The sequence below is a fragment of the Melospiza georgiana genome, chromosome 2, assembly GCF_028018845.1.
Source record: "Melospiza georgiana isolate bMelGeo1 chromosome 2, bMelGeo1.pri, whole genome shotgun sequence".
NCBI classification, from domain to species: Eukaryota; Metazoa; Chordata; class Aves; order Passeriformes; family Passerellidae; genus Melospiza; species Melospiza georgiana.
The window spans coordinates 104243065-104269001 of NC_080431.1; the positions used below are offsets into that span (position 1 = coordinate 104243065).

The 25937-nt window shown below is 46.7% G+C and overlaps 1 protein-coding gene across 2 annotated transcripts in view; it reads left to right on the top strand.

Annotated features, from left to right (window-relative positions):
* RAI2 (retinoic acid induced 2) overlaps nucleotides 1-25937 on the top strand; it is a 43915-nt gene extending 17978 nt beyond the window's left edge. The window contains exons 1-2 of one of the 2 annotated variants that reach the window (XM_058045421.1): nucleotides 18763-18812; nucleotides 23752-25937. In XM_058045421.1, coding sequence (XP_057901404.1) covers nucleotides 23857-25527 — 1671 coding nt within the window. In that variant the 5' untranslated portion in view covers nucleotides 18763-18812; nucleotides 23752-23856 and the 3' untranslated portion in view covers nucleotides 25528-25937. Of the gene's footprint in view, nucleotides 1-18762; nucleotides 18813-23751 lie in introns of those variants that run through there. The other variant, XM_058045420.1, reaches the window with a different exon arrangement.

Consider the following 25937-nt stretch of genomic DNA (forward strand, 5'->3'; position numbering starts at 1 on the left):
TTCAGCAGCAGAGGAAAGCAGATAAAACATTAGACAGAAAGCACTGATGACTCTGATGACAGCATGAATCCTCACAAAAAAGGATGATACTGCTTCCATACTGCCACAAAGTTAGACTAATTCAGAGGCATCATGTCCGACGTCTCTCAGCCAATGCCAGCCAGAAAGGAAACAATTTTACACATCAGCAATTTTTTATGATTAATAATATTATCCTGCCTTAATTGAAAAATGGGCTGGTGCTCTCAAGAAGAAATTAAGCTGCAGGAATTAGTATCTAACCTCTTTATGATGAATGTGTATTTTTACACACTGCATATTACTGGCAGTGCTTTTAGAAAGAATCGTGCCGTGTATTGTAATAAAAAATTGTCCTGCATTGTTTGTAGTTGCGTGGCACCATTCTGTCTGGCTGACTTGGCTTTAAGAGCCTGAACGCTTGGGAAGAAGCAGTGTGAGGATGCTGAAATCCTTTTAAAGGGAATTTATGTACAAACAGGAGGATGATGTGTAGGCTCTGAGCTCTGCTATCAGTTGTTATTGCTGAGAGATATTCACAGGGAGTCGATGCCAGATGGAGCATTAGCCATTGCTGGCCTCAGTGCCTTCGTGGGAAGTCGGTCATAAAGTCAGTGAGGGCTCCTGTTTGTGGGATTTTTAAACACCAGTGAATCATTTTACGTAGTAAAGCAGTTGTCGTTGGGTGAGTTTGTGTAAAGGTCTTTGTGAACCTCTTTCTACCAAAACAAAGCTTCAGAAGGAGAGGGAGAGGCGATGCTGAAGGACAGGGAGATTTGTTATGCCAAGAACAGAGCTAGCAGTTCAGCTCTGCTGAGGTTTGCCAGGCACCCAGCAGGAGCAGGGAGCTGTCACCAGAGCCTGCCAGGCTGCCTGCAGCCACGGGTGGTCCAGGGGACAGGGGGAGCCATGGCTTCAAGGCACCATGCTCCTTCCATGTGTCCTGGCACTTTGTCTTGTGTGGAGCAGCCCAAAGAATCCAGGATTAAAGAAGATGAGGTGGTCTGGGTCTCTTAGTTGGACAGCTGGGGACAGCACAAAGTCAATAAAACTGCTTTCAACTGTACTGCTGGCACCATCCACATCTCCTGCAGGTTTCTTGGAGGACCATCACTTCAGCAGGAGACTCACATCATGTGGTGTGTTTCAAATGCCTTGTTCCCTGAACATAAAACACTTAAATGACCACTCATCAACTTAAATATTGCTTACCCAAACCTTTGAATGTTGTGTGTCAAATCTCCCTGGAAACACACAGTGAAACATAGATGTCTGTGGTGGAATCGCTGGTGCTTTCCAGTGTCCCTGGGCAGAAGGGTGTAAGGAGCCTCCTCCTCTTCTTCATCCTGGAATAGTGGGAGGATCCTCGTGGAGAAATATGTACTTGGGTGGTGCCATCTTTCCTGGAGGGAAAGCTGCCCACAGTTTGGGGCTGTGTAGGGAGGAGGAGGGTCTGAGCAAGGAGCCAGGAGTGTCTGTGGATCCGGGGGTCTCACTGGCTTTGCTGGGATGTGTGGGAGCACAGTGGGAGCAGCCTGGGCAAGGTTGTCCTTCCCTGCTCCTTCTTGGGCGCAGCCCTTTGAACTGTGCCTGCCATGGGGACCCCAGGATCCTCCCAGCCCTGCTGAGGGGCATTGGTGGGTGGCTGGGGCTGGCAGTGTTTCCCTGGTGTCACTGCCTGTGTAGGCTGGTCCGGGGCATCCTCACACCCATTCTCTGGCATCTCTACATTTGTAGCCAAGGTCTTCTTACTTACCTCTTCCTTTGTATTTCAGCCAGGTCCCCATTAAAGCAGACAGTGAGGAAGTCTGCATTAAAATGCTTCCTTCCATCCGTCTGTCCTCCCCTCCTCCCAGCCCCATCCTCCTTGTCCCTGGAGGAAACACTCGTCTTTGCCAAGATCCTGCCTCGCAAAAGTAAACAATATGAAATTACAATAAAATGTTTTGATTTGCTGGGCCTGACATTCAGAAGCTGCACAACAGAGACTTACAAAAAAGGATTTTCTATAGATAGCCAGTGTGAGAAAAAAATAAATCTCTCATATTGGGCGTTATTTAGATCCAAGCATCAGGGCAGCGTGAATGGGAAACAGAGGATTTCGTTGCCAAACCTGAAGGTTCTTGGGAGGTTTATGCTGCAGCATCTGTCAGCAGCTTTGTGCCTGGCATCTGTGGGTGACTGGCCTATTGCACAGTAATGTCAATATTTGGGACTCTTGTCTCTGTGTGTGTATATGTGCTGTTGTTGCTTGATGCTTTAAGACTGGGTAGTGGACTGAAAGCCCTCAGAAGGAAATAGATGAGCTGAAACTTGTTTCCTCTGGGGCTCTTCCACATAACTCAGAGGAAGGCAAACAGAAATGGAGGTGTAATCCCTGGGAGATGAGCTTCCTTGGGCACTTGTCAGTTTAGCCGGCTGGGTAATCTGCTCTGTCATCAAGATTTGCAGATTAGCTCTAGTGAAGCTAGTTGGCTTTGACATTTCATTAGGGAAGTTTTCCACAGTTTTTCATCCTCAGTCTTGGGGCTGTAAATTATGGCTGATGTATCTTTGTTATGTTTACACCTTCTAACATTTATGCAAGTAGATGATGGGGCTGCAAACATCTTATCTGATGAGGATTTTTTAAATCATTGCTTGTTTATGGAAGACTAACTGGGTCAAAGGCTAATTTTGGGAAGGATTTGCTTTCCCCAGTGCTCACCAATAAATTTTCATCTGGATATCGTAAGTTACCCAACCGTTATCTCCTGAAATGGGGATAAAAGCAAACATCATTTATCCTATAATCTGCAAATATTTTGAAAAGTGAACTGGAATATCAATAAAAGGGCTTATCATCAAGGTCTTGTGAGAACTCTTAAGGACTTTTGTTTAGAAAGGAGAATGTTAAATATAGAGACAAGAACTGTGTAGATGAGGGGGGAATATGTACAAGTGACAGCATTGTAAATTGTCTCAAGGGTTCAAGGGACCGGGGAAGGACACTGTGTCCTGAAGTCACTCCTTCTCAGACATGTCTCTGCTGATAAGTGCCAGTAGTTGTTCCTTGTGACAGTGATCGAGGGGGACAAGGCAAAGGATCACCCTGTGGGCTCCTGCAATGGTGAGCAGAAATGGGGATGTGGCCTGGGTAATTTATGAGGGCTGGACGTGCCCTCGCTCTTTCAGTGGCTGCAGAGGACAGATCCGTGTCCTTGGAGCTTCAGAGGTTGTCCCTGTTATCCTCTCCCTCTGGAGTCCCTTTTCAGATGCCCCTCTGAAGGGTTGCTGCCCTCAGGGCTGGGGGTGTAGGCTGTGTGAGCCTTGGGCTGTGTGAGCCATGAGCTGTGTGAGCCATGGGCTGTGTGAGCCTTGGGCAATGTGGGAGCTGTGGGACCTGTGGGCTGTGTGAGCCATGGGCTGTGTGAGCCATGGGCTGTGTGAGCCATGGGCAGTGTAGGAGCTGTGTGAGCCATGAGCTGTGTGAGCTGTGTGAGCCTTGGGCTGTGTGAGCCATGGGCTGTGTGAGCTGTGTGAGCCATGGGCAATGTGGGAGCTGTGGGACCTGTGGGCTGTGTGAGCCATGGGCAATGTGGGAGCTGTGTGAGCCATGGGCTGTGTGAGCTGTGTGAGCCTTGGGCTGTGTGAGCCATGGGCTGTGTGAGCCTTGGGCTGTGTGAGCCATGGGCTGTGTGAGCCTTGGGCAATGTGGGAGCTGTGGGACCTGTGGGCTATGTGAGCCATGGGCTGTGTGAGCCATGGGCTGTGTGAGCCATGGACTGTGTGAGCCTTGGGCTGTGTGAGCCATGGGCTGTGTGAGCCATGGGCAATGTGGGAGCTGTGGGACCTGTGGGCTGTGTGAGCCTTGGGCAGTGTGAGCCATGGGCAATGTGTGAGCTGTGTGAGCCTTGGGCTGTGTGAGCCATGGGCCATGGAGAATGTCCTGCAGAGGACCCCTCTGGGGACAGCCAGGAGAAACGTGTGGCCCAAGGCATTCAAGGCAGGGATCAACAGGGACACAAGGCTCCACTTTGTGCAGGGACATCCTTGTCCCTCTCTGGCCATGTTGCTTCCTCACTTCTGCTTCTCTCTCCTTCACTGGTGCTGTCTCACATCTTTGCTTCCTTGTCAGCCTCCTGTCCCACAGACATTGTCAACAGTGGCATGTGGGCACTGGCACCTGAAATCTGCCTTAACACACTGCCTTGTACTTCTGTTACAAAACCGCGAGTGAAAGGCAAAGTTTAGTTAAAAATATTTGCCGTGCTCTATTCCAGCTGAAAAATATAAATAGAGTTAACATAAGTGTTAATAGATGCTGCATATCTTAGGGCTTCAGTGATTTATTCATCAATTATATCATTGTAAACTGAAGGTGAAGTTGCACCTCCAGAGTCTGGGATAACAAATGATTCAGCTGAACTTCTGCTGAGTACTTCTGTTTGAATTACTTTCAGTGAGTGAAAAGGGTACAACCAGTAAAAATGTCCTGGATTGGGCAGCTTGCAACTGCATGGGTTGGTTTGGGCTAAATCAGCAGTTCCTGTAGCATGTATTCCTGTGTCCAAAAAATGGAGAAATGTTGAAAATAGAAGTTTGTGTGTATGTGCCCATGTGGACATATAGACACATGCTGTTCCTGTAAAAGGTAAATATCAATTCTGATTATCTTTATATTGATGTAGCAATTTAGAAATAGCTTTCCAAGAGAAGGTATCTGCAGTGTTACATTTACCAGCATAATGAAATCAGACAAGTTTTCAGTCCATGAATCACAGTACAGTATTTGCCATTACAATTTCTATGCTTGTATTGAGCCAGCAACACTATCCAAAGAATTTTATTAAATCAAAATGATGAAATTGAAAATCTGTATTGACTCTTCTTTGGGTCTTTCATGTTCTTTTGTGCTTTGACTTGGGAATAAATTTAGTTTGTTTTTCAGACTCTATTCCCCTAGTTACTTTATTTCTCAGGTTGAAGGCTGTCTGTAAAATCTTACAGTGCTGTGTCGTAAATCTCAGGATGCTGCTTGTGGTGTTTACTGGCTGCAGCATAACACACATTGTATAACAGTCTTTATTATTGTGGCTATTTGAGAATTTGAAGCTCAAAGTGGGTCCAAGCAGACCACAGGAATCTGTGACTTCAAGGCAATGATAAGAAATTTCTTGATGGCTTAGTAAGAGATAACACAAATTTAAAGTTGATTTCTGGTCATCACAAGAAATGCTATTGCTTAGGAATGGCTTCAGTGGAGTATTCTTTCCTTCTAGAAGGCAAACTAGGGGAGATTTGTGTATGGGATTGACTGCAGGCAGAAAGTAAAGTATTTTTTTAAGAGCCTTGAATGTTGTTCTCAATACATTTTTGTTCCACAGAAATGCAGCTCCTGCAATTTTAGCTGGGAACAGTTTTGCAGCTCACACTGTGGACATGCCCTGGGACTCCACTCCTTGCCAGTCACTTTGTTTGAGCATTCAATCCAAATCAGACCTTCACAACTGAATTGTGGAGAGCCCATGGAGGCCTGTAAAAGAGCATGGTCTGCCCAAGTACACCTTTTACATGGTCTGGCTTTCTATGCTATGATCTAGACAAGCTTATTCTCCAGCTTTCAGAATTATGAAAACAGATCACTTCCTCCATTGTGTTCAGAAGGATTTTTGATCCATCTTTGTCAACTGCTTTAGAAACACAGTAGACATCCCTCAAGGAGTCTTAATTTCTGCAAGATAAGGGCACTGCCCAGCAGCTCTATACTTGTCCCTGCTTCTGTATCTTCCCTAACAAATTCAGTTTTCCACCATCTCTACTTCTAGTGTTCTCTGCAGCTTCATTCATCTTTTCCTTTGGGTCAGCAGCCCTAGGTTTTCTTCTTCCATTTGCCTCCTCATCTTCCCTACATATTTTTGTAGGGGGGGGCAGGAGGAAAGGTGTTCATTTGGGTTTTCTGTTTGGTTGATTTTTTTTAATGCCCAGAATTCTGTCTTGTACCCTGCATCATCTTCACTTTTCATGTGCATCCCCAGAATTGCATTCCCCAAATGGCATCTCTCTGCTGATGCCACATTTCCATGTGCTACCACTTCCTTCCATTGCAGCTAGTCCTAGGAATAAATCATCAAGGCCACTATGTCAGCAGAGTGGCCTTTCCTGGGAGGATGAGTGAGGTTTGAGATGAGTGGTGGTGTTCTGCTGGAAGGCGTTTGGTGACTGCTATCAAGTGCTCCTTTGATCTGGAGACAACTCAGAGGTCTTCACAGTTCTGTGGTACAGATGTCAGAGCTCTGCATCCTTCCTTCTCCTTTGCTCCTTGCTTCAGGTCTTTGGGGCATGCTCTGGTCTCCACAGGACTGGTGTCTGACCTGCTTTCAAAGGTATCTGCCTCTCTGGGGTTGATCCAGTACAGCTCTCTGAAGCTGTTGCACCAGAATTCCACCCAGCTGACTGCAGGGACCTGGTGTTAGAGCCAGATGTGCTGTTCCATAAGGACCTGCAGCTGACTTCCAAGGCACTTGTGGACAAAGTGGTTATGCCTACTTGCACAAACCCAGACAACATTTAATTACTTCTTACAGCCCTGTTCTTAAGGAAAGGGGTTCCAGTGATCTGAGATTAGCTGGAGAATGGTGTGGCAACCTGATCTGTTAAATAGGCTGAAAAACACATTCAGCTGCTAGTGCTCACTCATCAGCACAGTGAATGTCTCTGGGTTAATAATAGCTCCCTTTTTTCTTCATTTATCCCCCAATTTTACCCTCTAATGGAAATCATGCCTGTCACATGTTTAAAACAGATTTTCTTCACTGTGCGTATGGAGGAAGGTAAAGGAAGTGATAAATCTCTAAAAAACAATATGATAAAATAAATCCTCTCTTACTAGGGGGCTAGATATTGAGCTTTTTACTCCTTTGGAGTCTTGATCTGTAGCTGGCCCTGCTGACTGTAAGATGACTTCTGCTGCAGCAGGACTTGAAGTGCCAGAAACTACCCTCTTGCAGTCACATGGGAACCCCAAAAACTGAAGCTGTAGATCACCATATTCAGTGAATATCTGGTGTGTTGTCTGTCAACAAAGAATAGATTGACGGAACTGAAAAAAAAAAAACAAACAAAAAGCAATCCCCAAAAACCTAGTAAAAATTGCCCTGTTTGAAACAAAGTAAATAAAAACTTTGGGGTTTTGAGACTTTATGTCTTTCCCTTTTTTACCTTCAATAATCTGAAGAAAATCCATCACTATTCCTACCTGCTTCTGACACAGGAAATATTTTATACTTAGTTATTTCCCTCTCAGCATCCTATCAATAACAGGATCAAGCTGCTGACTACCTGTTCATTCCTTTCCTCGCTGTGTTGGTGCTGTGGATATGGGCAGTAATTAGCTGAGGATCAGAGTGATGCAGCTGCTGTAACCTCATGTTTCTGTCACACCAGTACCCTGCTGAAGGATGGGTGGTTGTTTGGCTTTCTCTCATGGAGACCGTGGGGCAGGCTGGGGCTGGTGCTGAACTTCTCATCCCGCTCTGGTGCAGTGTCAGGATCCTCTGGCTGCAGTTCAGCAGCAGCAGTGATGGTTCTCTCCCAGCCTGCCCTCCTCCCATGACCAGAAGAAATGGAAAAGAGGGGGAAGGCTTTTGTTCCTGCAGGATGAACCACTCCAGCAGCAGCCACAGGATGCAGAGTGGATGCTTTCTGCTTGCAGTCCTCCCTGTTTTGTGGCAGATGGGCTTCAGCTAAAATAAACCAGTATTCCATGAACCTTTGAAGTGCTCTTGTCTTCTGAGTCACTTCCCTGTCACTGACGGGCAGTGTGACGCTGAGGGATGTTGCTTTGCATCACACAGATGTGCTCAGCCATTCAGGCCACTCAGCCTCCCACTTCATTTCCTACGTGAGTGGCAGCTCTGCCTTTCCTGACCAACATCTTCCTTAGGGTATTTTCCATGACAGTGGAAAGCTAGGACCATTGGAAATGCACAGAGCCTGGTGCCACTTCTGGCCTCTGAACGTCCCTCCCTGCTTTCTCTCTTTGCAGATGTCCTGGTAGAAGGATCTGGGAGCAATGCCATCAAAACAGGTTTTCTTCTCTCCCATCTTGTGTGACATCCACTGTGCAGATAGAAGTGTGGCCTCTCAGGGCAAGCTGGCACACCAGCAAGGCTCCAAGTGAGCCAGACCACCAAAAATCAGGAATCACTTCATTATTCTTGCTACAATTAAAGAAAATCCTAATGTTGTAATGCTCTGGGTTTTCATTTCTCTACCTGAAATTTCCATTTACATGAAATAATTTGTGGTGAGTTCAGAAGTCCCCAAAAGTCTAAATGCCTTTTGAATTAAATTGCCTATAGGTCTATTTTCTTCTTGAATCAGTCCAAAGACTTTAATTTGGTAATGTTGAGATCTTTACCCTCCAAACAATATAATTCTTTCAGTTTTAATTAAAGAACTTTTTTCCTTTGCACTAGACTGATTCTAAATGGGCTTCACTAAATCTTCTTAAGCTGTAAGTAGCAGTGACCCAGATAAACACTTTTAAAAATGCAACAACTGAAACTACAGTATGTTGCCTTTGTAAGACGCAGCAAGAGAAGGGCTAAAATAGTTCTATATTTACAAGGGTAACAAGTAGCATTATATCTTTAATAGCAGATTCGTAGACCAGTTTAAATTTTTCATGTTATTTGTACAAATCTGTATGAAATAAGTGTTGCTTAGTTTGGAGTCAGAAACTTAAAAGTCACAAAGAGGCCTATGAAAAAAAATATTTTTTCCATTTGTGGATGACTTTTTGCATCATAACAAGGCCTTTTAAAAAAAGAGGAGATAACTGTGTTTAAGAGTGTATCATAATGCAGCCACTCTGCCAGGACCATACAGGCAGCCAGGATAAGGTTGCATTTCTGTTTTCCTCAGTGCCTGGGTCTGCAGCTTCAGTGGCTTTTTGATGTAAGGTCTGGGCTCTAGCTCCAGCCAAACCCACCAGTGCCCACCAGCACACAAACCAAGGTCTGGGGAAGACAGCTGTACGTCACTGGCTGTATCAAGGGTGTTGCCAAAGGGCTTTCTTCAATGTTATATGAGTAAGCCCTTTCTAGAGTCCTAAAAACTGGTTGATGAAATAAGGGGATGCTGCACCTTGTTCCAGATGCACATTTTGTGTGTCAGTGTGATAGATGCTGTCCAGGATGCTCTGGTACCAACTTGACGCTGCAGTTGGAGTGTGCTCCAGCTCCCTTGTCCAGATCTGACTGTAAGCACTGCTGCTGCAGGAGCAAACATGACCAGAGCTTCTCCTGGGAACTACTGCCCAAGCCATGAACAGCATGGAGGGAGCTGGTGGAGCTCAGGAGAGTTCAGACTCAGCTCTGTGTGGTGGCAAGCGCCCTGTGCTGTGGCTGCTGGACAGGGAGAGCCAGGCGCCGGCAGGGCAGCCTGTGGGGTGTCCTCACACCCCACAACTTGGTAAAATGCAGAGTCTCTCCACCACTTTTGGTTTTGTGGGTTTTTTTAGACATTGGCCTCGGTTGTGTTTACACAAAGAAGAAATATGCACTATCGGGAAAAAATGGATAATAAATAACCTTTAATTAGCATTGAAGACACGCAGAGACCTAATCCCTCAGTGTCTGTTTAGACAGCTAAACCCAAACATGTGCTGGAGGCTGGGTCCTGGAGAAACCTTCACCCAGAGCAGGGGCTGAATTGTCCTTCATCACTGTAAGGACTGGGCAGAGTTTACTGGATGTTAATTGTACTGGGTGTTTTGGGATCTTCAAAGACCCACAGCTCTTCTTTAATTTATTTTTGGTAGCATTATGCTTTCCTGTTTACTCTGGCTAGCACTGAGCTGTAAAATTGCTATTGTCAGATAAAAAGTCAATGTATTTTATTGATTCCTCATGCTTTTGCAGCATTCTGGGGGAGCCTTTCCACTGGACATGGAGGATGCCTGGGGGTGGCGAGATGAGTGTGCACTGGGATGCATTCACCATGGCAGCATTCCATGTGAAGTGATGGGGGCTGGCACTGACTCACCAGTGAGGTCCATGCAAGGGCTGCCATCCCTGGAGATCACTGGAGTTAACCTGCACACAGTGTGTTCTGGAGAAGATTCAACCCTTCCAGTTGCATCAGCCAGCCATGGAGATGCAAGTTGGTTGTTGCAGCCTGACCTGGCCTCCCCATGGGGAGAGCTGTGGATGCTGAGTTCAGGGCAGTTCTGGTGCCTTCTTGCTTGGAGCACATCTTGACAGAGTTCATGTCGCTCTCCGTGCCCTGGTGGCCGCCCTCCAGTGCAGCCATGGCCAGTGGCTGTGTGCTTGGCTTCTTGAACCGTGACACCTTTTCAGGAGGATTCAGCTGAGGTCATACAGGGTTTGTGCTCACTGGGGCACAGCTGTCTCCTCTGGTTTGTGCTGCCTAGATGTTTATCCAGCTCATCCGACAGTTTGGTGCGGGAGCGTGTCCTCTGCCAGGCAGTGCAAGCAGTGCTTTTCCTTGGTTGCTGCCTTGGCTCTCAGGGCTTCTTCTTAACCCCTGTAGGGGTGCAGCTTGTTCCTGCTGTGCACCTTGTATTGCAGACACCTCTGGTTTCCCTCAGCCACCATCCTGGGCAAAGACAGGCCAGCAGCAGCCCCTGGGAGCACAATGGCCTGGCACACACTGCTTTGGTACCTCACAGACCCCCCATTCTGCATGTGGGGTGCCCAGATGCAACAGCCCAGCTGGAGCCATGGAGCATCTTGGGCTAGTGTGGGACAGAGCCACATTTTCCATGCAGAGGACCTGGAAGGTGCAGCAGCTCTTCTGGTCAGCACCAGCTTCACCCCTTGAGCATGGGGCAGGTGCAGTGCCAGATGCTGACTGTGCCACTGAAAGGGATCAGGGAGAGCTTTTGCAGGTGGTATCTGCCCACTCCCTTTGCCAAAAGCAGGCTCTTCAATGAACATAGTTGTTTTCTTTAACACCCCACCAAGAGAATACAGAATATTTTGTATGTCTTGGGTGCTCTTGTTGCTTCTTTCTGCAAGGGTGTCATATTCATAGCCAAGCTTGCTACCAGCATAAGCATTTGCCTGAGGCAAGAGGAGAATGTGCCATTTCTCACAATTTACACAGGCTATAGGCAGTTTTTATTCCCTAAAGTTACTATATAATTTAAACTATTTCCTCCTTGTTTGCTGATCTCCCAGGCTCCGTTGTGCTTCTGTCAGGCACTCGGAGCTGCAGGAGCTGCAGCAGCTCAAGCCCTCAGTGCCCATCTCTGTTCCCTTGGCCATACCCAGTGCTCCCACAGAGACAGGGGAGGGGGTCACTCACCCTGGGGGTGGGTTAAGACCCTGGGGGTTGCTTAAGATCTGGCATTTGGGGACAGGGAGGGTTGGACAGGCACAGGTGGCACCCCAAGGCTGTCCCCATTTCCAGGAGTATGTTTGGTGCTGGCCCTATCCTTGTGGGAATAGGCATTGGCATTGGTGCCACCTCATTGTATACCCAGGCTGAGGAAGGAGGACTTTGTGCATCACCTGTGACACTGATCCAGTGTGGGGTGGGTTAGTGGGAAGAGCTGGTGCCTCGGGGAAGAGAGGACTCAAAATGGTCAAGCCGTTGGGAATAGCAGTGCTGTGGCACTCCCCACTCCATACAGTGCGAGAAAACTCTTAGCTCCAGCTACGTGAAAAATGTATCAGGGAAATGTATCACTGCCTGAAACAATATACACAAAACACGATGAGAGACAAAAGTGCCCTCAGACCCCCTTGCTCAGAGCTGCTTCTCAAAAGGGCTTCTGTGGGGCTGACCTTCCCCCCAGCCTGCTCTTACACTGCAGCTGTATTTGCATTAGTGCAGGAGAAAGGGGAAGCAGCCTCAGGCCCTTTCCTGCTGTTATTACAAGGATAAGGTAGGACATGGTACCGCCATGGAGGTTTTTATTTGTGTGTTATTTGTTTGACTTTCCTAAAGGGAGAGCCTGTGACTAGTATGTTCTTCCCTAATAGAGCATCACCTCACATTTTCATGGCAGTCAGTCTGCTCTGTCTGCTGAGGTGGCCTGAAGAATCAAGAAGATTGACAGCAAAAAAAATTACTTCAGAGCTGCAGCAGCCTGCTGGCAGGTCTGTTTGGAGTTTTTTCACTGTTAGTTTTATTCTTCTTTATTTTTTATTTCATTTTCTTTGTTGTTGGTGGTAAAGGAATGAAGCTACACAGTAACTTTCTTCCTCCATTGTCTACAGTTCATGTATACCAAAATTCAGTTCTTTGAAGATTGTGTGTGGAATTAATGCCAGGCTGCAGCCCTGTGTGCCCTTACATGCTGGAGTGCAGGACCTCTTACATCCAGAGCTTCATTGCCATAGAGTAACATCACCTCACCAGGAGAGCTGAGCCACAGTCATGCTGTGGACTGCATTGCTAGACTGCTTCCTGAGGCTGAGCTGAGCAGCCAAATATGAAATCTCCCAGTCAGATTTATTGGAGTGAGCTGGTGACATTCCCCAGAGGACGTGGGATCTATGGTGATGGATGACGCCGATCCATTAACGTAGTAGTCTCATCTGGGAGAGATGTAATTGTCGTTATGCATCCTGCAGTTTCCCTAAGTTTTTCTGAACACATAATAGCACACATTGCAGTGGAAATTACTGGTGAAAAATGCTGCAGTAAATATGTCAGGGGCTCTATATCCTACAGCAGTGTGCTTCTCTTCTGGAACCATGCAGCAATCATTAGGGGAGGGGTAGGGGAGACGATAATAACAAAATTTGGTATAGTGCACTCATCATGATGTATGTTCTCTCCAAAGGTTTGATGGAAGAGTATGGGCAAGACTGACCATGTTTCCTTTTGCAATAAACATCTGCAAAATATGTTCATGTTGACTTGTTCACAGAATCAGGAAAATGCTATTTACTGCAATAGCAGTGCTGGTTTTACATCACTGGTTGCCCTGCTTGCATTTATACATATATGTATGTATATATGTATAAATGTAAATATATATATATATATGTATATACGTATATATGTATATATGTATATATGTATATATGTATATATGTATATATGTATATATGTAAATACAGCCCTTTTCCTCTGAGTAGTCTGAGTCTGAACCCCTGATGACAAAGAGCATTATTACTTTTTTTGGTAGCCTTGGAATACTTTGGAATAGTCTCACCTCCATGCATTGAGAGCAGTGTGTCGGTCAGAGCTCAGATACCAAAGCAGCTGGAGAAGACTTCGTTAATTGGCTACAACATCTTCATTAATAGAGCATCAAATTAGTACAGTTCTGACAACATTAGGCTGACTAGAAGTGCTCTGGCAGCAGAGAAACATGATGAAGAGATAGGAGAAGGCACATTGGAGGAATGTGCCACAAGGAGTGGCCAGCAGCTGTTCTGAAAGGGAAGGCAGCCTGTGCCACCTTAGTGAGGGTGTGTGTGGATGTGTGCCCACTCATCCTCTTGAGTGGTTGCAGTGGCAACTGGAATCCAAGCTGAGGTCTGTGCTTTGTGCCAATCATGTGCCAGCATGACTGCTGCCCGTGGGACCTCACAGCCAAGTGGATGAAGGAAAAAGGCACAACAGAAGTGCTTGCTTGTATGCCTGTGCATGTGGGACATTTGTAGGCACTACAGGTAATGCAATTTATTTCAGTCTGTAATTGCACAGACCTCAACAAATTAGAGAGATGGGCAATCACCAACCACATGAAGTTTAACAGGAGCAGGTGCCATATTCTGCACTTGGAACAGGGCAACCCTGGCTCTGTGCACAGACTGGGGAATGAGAGGCTGGAGAGCAGTGCCATGGAAAGGGCCCTGGGGGTCCTGGTTGATGCCAAGCTGAACATGAGCCAGCAGTGTCCTGGCAGCCAGGAGGGTCAGCTGTGCCTTGGGGGGCATCAGGCACAGCATGGCCAGCTGGGCAAGGGAGGGGATTATCGGGGTGTGTTCAAGAAGCATCTGGACAACACTGTCAGGCACATGGTGTGGCTTTTAGGGTGTTCTGTGCAGGGCCAGGAGCTGGACTCAGTGATTCTAAAGGGTCCTCTTGAGCTCAGTATATTTATGATTCTGTGATAACCTGGACTGGTTGACTGAGCAGTGGTAGCCTCAGTGGCACTGAAATGCAACGTGACGTATTTTCAGTATTTTCTGTTGTTTGCATACTACTTGTGGTCAGATCCATCTGTCATATTTCCCAGTTCAGTCTAGAGGCTTCTAGGAGGACAAAACTGGTCGTTGTTGAGAGGTTTGGAGGTTTTCTTGTTACATCTATCAGTGCCACCATGCTGCATCTCATCTGGTGTTATTTTGAATTCAGTCAGAATTCATCTGACATCTTGGCATGGTGGAGAGAAGAGGTCAGTCCTCTTCCCCTCAAAGTCAAACCAGGAAACACCTGGTACAAATGCTGTGAGGAAAGCATGTGTAAAATTATGTGAGATCCAAAGAAAAAATGCTGCATTTTTAATCACATCAGAGGAATCTTATATTTTTCTGTCTCTTATAAATAAAATTCTTGCAGTGGTTAAAAGTTTTGCATGGATGAAAATGAGGGCCTTTTTTTCTTGAAAGTTTTTTCCATCCATACAAGATAGGGTGGTGCATGAGTGCTTGAAATCTGCTGTGTACATACTTTCTGCTGAGGATTAGTGCCATTGTGTGGCTGACGAAATGTTGAGCTTGGCTTATAAAAGTGATGGGGAGGGAGAGAAGGAGAGTCAGTCTAATAAATCTGAAACTATGAGTGTAAACTTGATTTTGAAGTGGCAAGCTGATGGAGCATTTGGTTACTCATGCTAGTGGGGAAGGACAAAGCATTTAATAACCATATTTTGCACAGAGGGAGGGAAGATTCCTCTATCCTTTGGCTCCCTAGGCAGCAGTCCAATACTCCTGCACCTTTGTATCTGCCTGTGCTACCGAGTGAGACCCTGTCCCACAAGAGAAGATAAACTGAGTCTGCTGTTTATTGCCAGCTCTTCATCTCTACATCTTCTCATTTGCGACTGTATCTGTGTCATAAGAGCCACCAGATCTATGGGCAGCAGAAAGTGTTTATCCCTGTCAGCCCATGGTGGCAGGCTGGGTGGCACACACGTGTGTGGGGAATCACATGCATGTCCTTACTGTGTTCTCAGGCAAGAGCATTCATATGTCACCAGAAAGGATCTGTGAGCTGGAAGGTTCTGTTTTTCACTTGGTTTTGCTTTTCTTCTCATTATTTATTTTTTTTAAGCCAGGCTATATAAGGACGATGAGAGGCTGTGTGAAAATGTGGCTTACAGTTGATTTAAGATGAGTTACAGAAGTGTTGGAATTTGCTATTCTAACCCCATGACTTTGTAATAAAGCTGAGGTTAACCCTATTCCGGCCCTGTCTGCACCAAGAGAAAGTGGTTTTTAACTGGAGCTGGCGTGCTGTAGGGAATGGGTGGGAAAGGGTTTGCAGTGAGTCTGAAGGGCTGGGTGTGTTAGGGCAGGTGTGGTACTAGTGCACCTCACATCATTTACAGGGTTTGAGCTGGTGAGGCTTGTTTACTCCTCAAGGGGGTAGTCTGGTGAGCTTCACTTCTGTGGCTAGTTGGGAGACAGACAAAGGGGTCAAAACTAGGTTTGAATAAAAGGGAAAAGTCAGATGCTCTGCCTGCAAAAGTGGCATAGCAATTTAAGAACTGATTTTCAACTTGACCTCACTAAGCTGTTGGCTGAGACCTGTTAACACATCCATGGCAGGGTCCCTGTCCCTCTTACCAGGACTAAAAATGTCACATCAGCAAGAAGAGATGAGCAGTGGATGGCAGCCTTTGCCACATTGATGCTCATCTGATGCTGGAGAATATCAAATGAATGTGGTAAAAATATCTGTGCCTGGGATCAGTGGAGAGAGTCAGGACAAAACAGGGAGCCAAGTGTCTCAGAGCAGTGAACAAACCTCCACTGGGGAACCAATGAGGCTTTGAAGTCATTTCACTGATATCAAACTTGGAAATCCTTTGTAAGAACTGAGATGCTTTATGGGCTGTTTAATAAAGCACTTGACTGGGAAAGGAACAAATATTTTATTAGGCTGACACTGAGTGCTTTTTGTTTCAGGTTTTGGGGGAAGCAGGGATGGCAATTATGTTTAATTGGTATCCTTTTCCTCTTGTTATCATTGGTGTATTGATTGCTGGGAAAACAAAATGCGTGGGTTTAAAAATTTACTGTAAAGTAAGGGCTCTCTTGTTTGTTTTGTTTAGCTCTGTGTACTCAAACCAGCTCATTTTTCTTTGCTTTGCTGGCGAATATCATGTTTTGATTGAAAATGATACCAAATAATCAGATAAATGGGATATTTAATGACAAGAAAAATTCTTCAAAATATTTTTCCCATAGGAAAATCATGCACTTCACTTTTTGAGCCTAAAAATGCAATTCTTCCTATGATCCTACTACAAAAGTAAATACATGGGTGCACAGCACGCATGAAAGCCATGGAGGTTAAGGTATAGTAAATCTCAGGAACTCTGATGCAAGACAGATCCCCAGAGTAAGTTCAGTTTTTCCCTCATATAGTTTTAATTTAGACATTCTTAGATGTGCAATCCACTGACAGTTTCCCTTCCCTGTGGGAAGCTGACCTCCTGTATGAGAAGAAAGCCTGTTAGATGAGAGTAGAGCAGTGATACTGAGGAAGGTCTTTGTCACTGTGTCCCACAAGATCCTCACAGACACACAGCTGATGCAGGGGCTGGAGGAGCAGGCGGTGGACTGGAAACTGGCAGAACAGGCCCAGCAGCACAAAGTCCAGTTGGGCTGGGTGATTATGGCTGCACTGCAGAGGTCAGTGCTGGTCCCACCCTGCTCAGCCTCCTCATTCATGCTCTGGATGATGGGCACAGTGTGCCTGCAGAAGTTTGCAGATTACACTAAACTGGCAGGAGTGGCTGATACATCAGAGGGTTGTGCTGCCATCCAGAGGGACATCAAGTGGGAGAATTGGGCTCACAGGAGCCTCGTGAAGTTTGCCAAAGAGAAGTGCAAAGCTCTGCACCTGGGGAAAAGCATCAGTACATGCCAGGGGTCAGCCACACGGAAAGCAGCTCAGCAAGAAAGGACCTGGGTGTCCTGGTGGACACCAAGTTGACCACGAGCCACAAAAATGATGGGCTGGAGCGTCTCTGCTGGAGGAAGTTTGGGTTTTGGGAAGGTACTGGTGAGAAGACAGTCCCCCAGGGCTGTGTAGGCAGCACCTTCCCATGGGAGGTGCTCAGGGCTGGGTACTGACACATCTGTCCCAGCACAGTGCTGCAGCTGCTCATGTCCCCATGCCAAGGGACTGCCTCATGCTTTGAAGGAGACATCTGCACACAGCCTGCTGTATAGGGGGAAAGCTGATTTAAACAGGTACTTCTACAGTCACAAAAACAGCAACTTGTCTTCCCAGTTTGAGCAGAAATTGGGAGCACAAAAGCTGCACGGAGTGAGAAGCCCCAGCTGGGTTGAAGGGACATCACTTAACATGTGACTCAGCAGTAATTACGGCTGGCAAATTTATATTTGTCCTCCACATGTCAGATTTAATACAGCTGATTTCCATGCACTGTCTCCACCTCAGAGTGTGTGTTCAGCTCACTGGAAGCTAAGCAAGTTGATGCTGTGCAGGTGTTTGTGTAAAATACCAAGGATAAAAAATAAACTATGACTGTAAAGATTTTATTTTCAGAAACTTGGTGAAAGGTTCCTCCAAGCATGATGGTTCAGAGACCCCAGGAACAGGCCTATGCTGCAGATATGAGAAATATTGAAGATTTGGGAATAGCAAGATCAATCTGTAATAATTTCAAAGTAGCCTTGTTTATATAGTCCTGACTTACATGTAATAGTGTATATGGTGTAAGCAGTGGTCCTTTTGGAAGCAGAGCCCATCAGTTAAGTGTTACAACCAGTTAGTGAAATAGTTTGTGAATGGAGTAAAAGAAAAAGGGAAAAGGCAACCAGGAGTACAGCAGCAAGTGCCCTCTCCCTTATGCTTAGGGTATGTCACAGTTTCCAGTGCAAATGTAGGGGGTTTTGTGAGGCTTTCAGATTGGGTATAAAAATTCAGTACAGGTTGAAATGTGTGAGGAAAGTGTTCTATTCCTCCCACAGCACTTACTGTCTGTCTTGTATATATTGCCCTTGGGAGTGAAGGTACTGGTTTCAGGCCCATGATAGGATTTTTTTTTCAATTGCTCTGATTTGTTTTTAAAGGAGAAAAAAGTGAGTTCACTTCTCCGTGGAATGGATTGCTAACTACAAATTGTTGACAACAGCAATATAGTTAGCAAATCTATGACTCTAACGTGCTCTTTGCAGGCAATTAGCCTGTGCAATAGGCAGACAGCCATGGTATTTATTCAACTGAACTATTTAAAAGACCAAAGTACCATCAGCTAGTCAGGCTGCTGCATTTGAGAGTGATCATGCTGTGTGCTGAAGCAGTGTATACATATTGTCCATGTCCCATCTATAACATGCCATTTTGCACTGCTGTAATGATTTAATTTCTCTCTTGTTTCCCCAGGGCTTAACAGCTTGGATGGGAGCCTTGACACACATAGCTTTGCTTCTTGAAAGGATCCACAAATGCAGCAGTGCACAGTAAACCTGTTGCATTATTTGCTTTGGAGCATTATTTCTCTAGCATCTTTTGAAGTTGTCTGATGAGGTGCTTATTTTAACTGCTCCTTGGCAGCATTCAGCTTACCCTCCACGGTGTACCTTCCACAGAGTAAGAAGTACCATGAGGCAGTGCATACGTGCATGGTGAGCAGGAGATGTGCAGTGGGATGGGCAGCAAAGGCTGTGGGTGGAACTTCCATACTGGCAGTGATACCCTGGTGTAGTCCTCCCTTCTCTCTCTGGCTGGTGCCGGAGTGAATCCTGCCCAGAGTGAATCCTGCCCATTTTTCCAATGCCTTTCTCTCCTTGCCCTCAATTGATTTTGAATGGTACCTCCTAAATCCCAACAGGGAGTTACTTGTTGGGTGTTTGAGTCAAGGGACTGAGGTGGAAGAGAGCAGAGCTAAACTGTGATGTTCCCTTGGTACCCCTTAGAGGAGACAGAGAAGTGCATGCCCGGTGATTCCCTTTTTGTGATGACCAAGCAGTGGTCATTGAGCCCTTTTTCAGAGGCAGCGGGACTCTGTTTGGGGTCCAGCTGTGAGCTGGCAAGAGGATGAAGGCCAGCTCTCCTTAAAAAATACCCTGTGGGTCTCCTCTGCTCTGCCTGCCCCATACCTTGGAGGTGTTCACCATCAGCCCATCTGCTGGCAGAAGGGGGACAGGCCCCACTGGCCTTATGGTGCCTGTGTACCCAGCTGACGTGTGTGGTGTAACAAAAACAGCACCACACATGGTGCAGCACAGTGGGGAAGGCAAGCTCACTACTAGCTGTGAGCTGATTACTCCTTTGCTCTTTGATGCTTGAGGATTACACTACTAAAAGCATGCACAGGGTAGCCAGGATTCTCAGTGCCAGGTGCCTGAATGAATAGGTGAATCAGAGGGAAATGTGAGGGGCAAACATTGCTGAATCATGTATGGCTTCCACATGTGGGAGACCCCACCTGTGTGTTACTTGTGTAGTAATCGTTCCTTGTATTTGGTATTTGAAAGCTCACTTTATTCAAATATGTTTTTTTCTATTCTAGCAACAAAACACCAATAATACTATGGTAAAGCCTTTGTATATGGCTGAAACTACAGAGACCAGAATTTGTAGCATGGAAGATGACTTGTAGTTGGTTGGATTGGTGACATCAAGTAGCGAGTTTTGGGAAAACACTGAAGTCCATATCCAACCACAATTTTGTCCCCAAGCAGCTCTATTAAGTCAAGATTTTAAATTTTCTGTTTGTTACTGTGTTTGTACTCAAGGGAAGCCCTATTTTCCCAGGAGATACTGAGCTAAGCATCCCACAAAGGGTGCATCTAATCCTTTCCCATGGTGTGCACAGTATAATTTGAGTTCTGTGTAGACACAAGGCACAAGCCATGGTACAGAAGAGCAGGCAGAGCACAGGGAGAGCTGTGCTGCAGCCCCGCAGGAAGGCACACAGCAGCCCTGAGAAAAGTCTTGCACAGCCATCAGCAGGAGATAAAAAAAAAATAATCTAGAGTTATCACTACCCTTCCAAAGCATTTGTGTATAGCTAAGATACCATTTCCTGTACAGTCACACACATCATTGCCTAGTGCCATGAACTTGGCTCTTATCAGCACCCTGATGGGAAAGCTCGGGTTATTTACAGTAGGGCTTGTTCCAGTGTTCCAAGCTTCTTCTCAGTTAAAACAAACAGCAAATTAAATATAAAATAGATAAGTAGGGAAAGTGAAATTGATTGTCCAGGACTGAGGTATGATAAGCAGAGGAAAGGCATTAAGGCATTTCCTCTAGATTACATTACCTTCTTTTATGTATATTAGATACATGAAACTTATTTTAAAAACTGGATAACTGAATAATTTACGTGTAGTGAAGCAGCAATTTTAAAAGACCCAAAAAGTTCCCAAACCCCAGCTTCAGGTTGATTTTTTATTACAGAAGTATAGTATAGCTATCACTGTTAGTACCAATACTGAAAATTTGCTTTTGTTTCAGTCACTTACCATGAGGATTTGGGGTTTTGTGTGGTGTACGCTGTGTACATAGTATATAAAAAAGGAGTCCAGCAACTATAAAACACCTTTGGACAACTTCAGACTGTCTCTTGATCTCAGATCTTCAAAGTTTCCTCATTTGAGGCTTGGGGACTTGGATCCTTTTCTCTCTGCCTGTTTACTGACCTTGATAAAAGAATTTTAGTCTAACACGTGTTTAGCAGCCCTGGGATTCCCTCCCAAATGAAACTAAAAATAGCTTTACAGGGAGCAGGATCAAGTTGTGCTGGACTCCACTGTACCTGGCAGCCAGCTACTGCCGAATTGCAGGCTGTGGGCAGGATCAGGAAATATTTTTAAGTAGGTATATATATTTTTATATATGTTAATTTTTTTTTCTGTAGTGATGACATGCTCTAGAAGCAGGTGTACTAGAAGTACAACAAAAAAAAAAGGTACACTTCTGATAGGAAAAGTGAGGGGGGGGGAAACCCACCCCAAACCCATAAACCTAGGTTAAGGGCTGCACCTCACCTTTCTTGTGTCCTTCCCCTCACAGAGAGGGGCTTTCTCAGAGGCAGTGACCTGGCTCCCAAAAATTTATATTTACAGATCCCAGGCACATACAGGATTCAGTGTGGAAAACAATATTTGACTGTGCTTTGAAAACAACCAGCCAAGCTTACAGGCTTTTCTCCATGGTTTCTGAGGGTGATAGATGAGCTCTTCTTCCCCTCATCTCAGTATTTCCTCTGCCTCCAGCCCTGTCGCCTTTTAAAGCAGCAATGGGGGAATTTTATTATGTCTTATACTTTCATCTTCAGTGATGATCTGTCTCTTTCTCCATGGGTCCCTACAGCATGCTAATCCCTCAAGTCTCTTACACAGCATAATTTTCATCTTAATTTTTCTGTTTCTCAGTGTTTAATAGTTTTGCCAGGGGAACAGGGGGTCATTTCCTGTCCCCACCAGATCATTAATTCTCTATGAAAACACCACAATCTCACACTCCTCAAGCAAACAGAAACCTTGGGAAGAGGCAATGTCATGTGCAGAACGCTCAGCTGTGCTGCAGCAGCTGGAGGAGCAAAGATGCTGGTGTGCACTGCACACACCAAAATGGTCATTTGAAAAACAGGGAGGGAGATTATGTAAGAGCAGAGAAAATGGCTTTTTAATTCCGTAACAGAAGTGACGATGTCTGTTTTTTTCAGCTTAATCTGCTGAGCTGTCTCCTCAGTCTTTTTTTTTATAAACAATCACTTTTCTTTTTTTTCCCAAAACAACACTGGCCAATGGTTTTCTTATTGATACTTGTCACTTTCTGAATAAGAAATTTAATTTTTGCTCCTGTTTTCAGTGCTTGGGTATCTCTACCTTCCTGTAATCTGTCTCAGCCAAAGCTGGAAAAAAGGAAACAAACAAACAAAAAAAACCCCAGCCCTATATTTGTGAATATTTTCTGCAGAACATTTCATGAGATGGGAAAACTCCAGAATTATTCTCCTTAAGCCAGCAACAGGAGGGGAAAATAAATGACTCATGTGTTTACTTTTAAAAATCTTTTTTAAGAACTCAGATATGCCTGATAAATTATTAGCATTTCACCCAACCAGCCTCTGCTATCAACTCCTGGCATTTCTGTAGGTAGTCCTGTACTTGCTCTAGTATCTCACTGCCAAATCCAAGGACTCAAAGATCCCAGGAGAGATTTATTATATTTCCCACTCCCTTGTCTTGGACATTTTTAAGCCTCTCTTTGTGGGTTTTTGGTTTTTTTCCCCTTTTCCTTGACTTCTTTGCAGGTTTGTTGGTCTTACAAACATCAGTGCCAGCAAACAACTTCTGTAAGCACCAGAACCAGGGAGTTCTTTACGTGCTCTTAGGCACATCCCCAGGCTGGGACCCTTCACCCAGACAATTTCAGTTTCAGATGGGGCTGCCCTCCCTGGCATCCCAGTACCGGTGTGCCTGCAGGACATGGGGAAGTGCCTTCCTCCCATATCCTGGGTACCAGGCAGTGGTGATGGCACATCATTTCCTCATAGGGAGCAGGATTCAGCTGTGTGCTGGTGAAAAATGTACATTTGGGGTGTGCTGGTGCTTCCCCATGGTAACAGAGTTGAAACTGGACAAGTTTCCATGGTGATTATTACTACGGCAGGATTCTCTTCACACTTCAGGAGAGGCACGGGCAGCACCAGGCAAAGCAGCCAGGCATCAGCCAAAGTCTGCTGGCAGCAGCTCACAGGGCACAAATTCTTTATCCTTCCCAATAAATGGATGCATAGTGCCATTAATTTGCTGATTTTTTGGGATATTTTTCCCCAAGGCAGGGAAGTTTTGATCTTTAGGGGAAACAGGCTGCATATTACACCACAATCATGAACAGAAACCATCCCTGCCCTTTTTTAATTGCCATTTGCTTGGTTGATATAAAGAGTTGGGCTGTCAAACTGGATTTTAAGTTGTTTTCATTTTTTTTTTAACCCTCAAGTCTTTAATGAATCAGGTGCCTGGTTCACATTGCTGTTTATGTCTAGCTCTGTGGCAGGGTAAACACTGAATTTGGCTTGGTTTTGCTTTGCCATTTCATGGCTCCTTTCTGATCCTGCACTCAGCATTTTCAGGAGGAAAAAGGGACAAGTATTAAAGGGGAATGAAGTACCCTTCACGAATAGTTGAATATTTCTTGACTGCAATATTTTTAGAAATGTTTGTTTTGAGGCTTGAGTTAAAACAACATGCTGTCACTCAACTCTGATGTGCATTGTCATTATGTGAAGCTGTGTTTAAAAATGTGGAATGGGCATCCTGAGTCCTTGTTTCAGGCTGTACTGAGAGGGTTTTTTGGCTGCAGGCAGTCCTTAAGGCCATGTTTATGGCTAAATATAAGTTCCTCAAAATGTTTCGCACAACACTCAGGGCTGTATGTATATTCCGCATCTCTGTATGTATAGTGCACTGTATTATGGAGTCGTTGGCTCGAAGTGTGGAAACGTTTAATGGCTTTTCTTTGGTGATGGGGTTTTTAAAGGCAATTGCAAATATTATTTTAGGGAAGAGATTTATGTGGTGCCTAAAATATGCTTCTGGCTTGCAGGCCAAATTATGTCGGTGCTGATGCTCCTGGCAGCACGGAGCCGCCGCGGGTCCCAGTGACAGCGATGTAGAGGTGGTGCTGGCGGAGCCCAGGAAGCCCTGCGACATGGAGGAGCTGTACAAGGATGCCCCCAACCTGCCTATGGATGTCACCAACTCACCCTCGGCGATGGCCAACAACAAGCTGGAAAATGGGGTGGCTCAGCTGATCACAGCAGAGGCTTGGAACATCAACTCGGCCGACCTGATGAAGAAAGCCCTTTCCCCGCTGGTGACAGTCCCTGCGCCCTCCATCCTGACGCCGCCTGCCGAGTCGCAGAGCGGGGTGGCCCTGAAGGTGGCGGCCACCGTGCTGCAGCCCATCTGCCTGGGGGACAGCCCCGTGGTCCTGCCCATCCACCTGCAGGTCGCCGGCAGCGCAGCCCCACAGATGCCAGCCACCAACGCTGCCACCCCCTACGTGATGACAACGCAGGGCCCGGTCCCGCTGCCCGTCCTCCTGGAGCAGCACGTCTTCCAGCACCTGAACTCGCCCCTGGTGCTGCCCCCGGGCGCCGCCTGCCCCGCCAGCCCCCTGCACGCCGGCCTCTTCCCCGGCACCGCCACCCCCGTTGGGCAGCCCCAGCTCCTGGACCCCAAGCCCTCCGGCCAGGCGCAGGAGCCCGTCCTGCCCCCGGTCTTTCAGACCCCGGGATTCGCCGCCGTCCTTCAGGATCTGTTTCCCTCACAGGGCGCCCTGGGCTCAGCCCCCTGTCAGCCGCCCCCCGACTACTCCACCCTCCCACCGCAAGCCTTCAGCTCGCCCCTGTCCCCGCTGGTGCCCCCTGCTACGCTGCTGGTGCCCTACCCCGTCATCGTGCCCCTGCCCGTCCCCATCCCTATCCCCATCCCTGTCCCCATCCCTGTGCCCCACGGCGCCGAGGCCAAGGCGGCCCCTGACCCACCCAAGCCTCCACTCTTCACCCCCCACTCCTGCAAGGGCACCCAGACACCCCTGGAGAAGGAGGAGACGAAGCCATTCGAGCTCCTCCACCCACGGGAGTTTCCCCAGCTGAGCCGTCACACTGTCATCAAGATGGGCGGTGAGAACGAGGCCTTGGACCTCTCCATGAAAGGGCCGCCCGCGCTTCGGGCCAGCGAGGCGGTGCCGCCGCCTCCGCCGCCGCCCGAGGACGGAGCTCTGGACCTGTCCCTCGCCTCCTGTCGCAAGCCGGGGGGGCCGCACGGGGAGGCAGCCGGCTCCAGCCCCGCCACCACCGCCGAGGTCGGTGCCCACCCCGCCCCGGACAAGCTCCCCGGGCCGGCCGCCCCCTTCGGCCCCTGCAAGCCCGCGGAGGCGGCGGGCAAGGCGGAGGGCAGGGCCGCGGGCGGCGGCGCGGCCGAGCTGCTGCGGCAGCCGCAGAAGTGGCTGGTGGAGCAGGCGGGCAGGGCGGGCTGCGAGCCCAAGGCCGGCAACAACATCGAGATCGTCAGCACCTCGCAGACAGCCAAAGTCATCGTCTCCGTCAAGGATGCCGTGCCCACCATCTTCTGCGGCAAGATCAAGGGCCTGTCGGGCGTCTCCACCAAAAACTTTTCCTTCAAAAGGGACCTGCCCCAGGACTCGGTGCTGCAGTGCTACGATGTGAAGAGCCCGCCCGAGCCCCGGGACAGCGCCGAGGCCCTCAGGAAACCCGTCAAAAACAGGAGCGTAAAGCTAAAGAAAATGAACTCGCCGGAGATACATATTCTTCCAATCAAGAAGCAACGGCTGGCTGCCTTTTTTCCAAGAAAGTAAATTATGGGTTTTTAGAATTTTAAGATTATTATGAGAAGAAGAAGAAAAAGTAATAAAAAAGATGCACTCGGTTTTAAACTCATTTAAAACTTTAAACTATCTTTGTAAGTTATTTTTGGGGGAAGAGGGGGAGGATTGGACGTAGAGGCCCTATAAGCTTGGTTGGTTTGGTTTTTTCTTTTGTTTTTGGTTTTGTTTTTTTTTTTTTGTTACCAAATTTTGACTTTTCATGGGAAACTGAATAAAAAGCAACCTATTTTTCAAGCAGATTGCACATTTTGCAGCTTTAATGGAGTAATGGATGAGTCAGAGGGGTAAGAGCTATTTTCACTGCCATAAAGTGCTTTGATGATGTAACTCTTCATAACAGTCGGAATGGAAATTTCAAAATAAATGTTTGTACGTGCTAA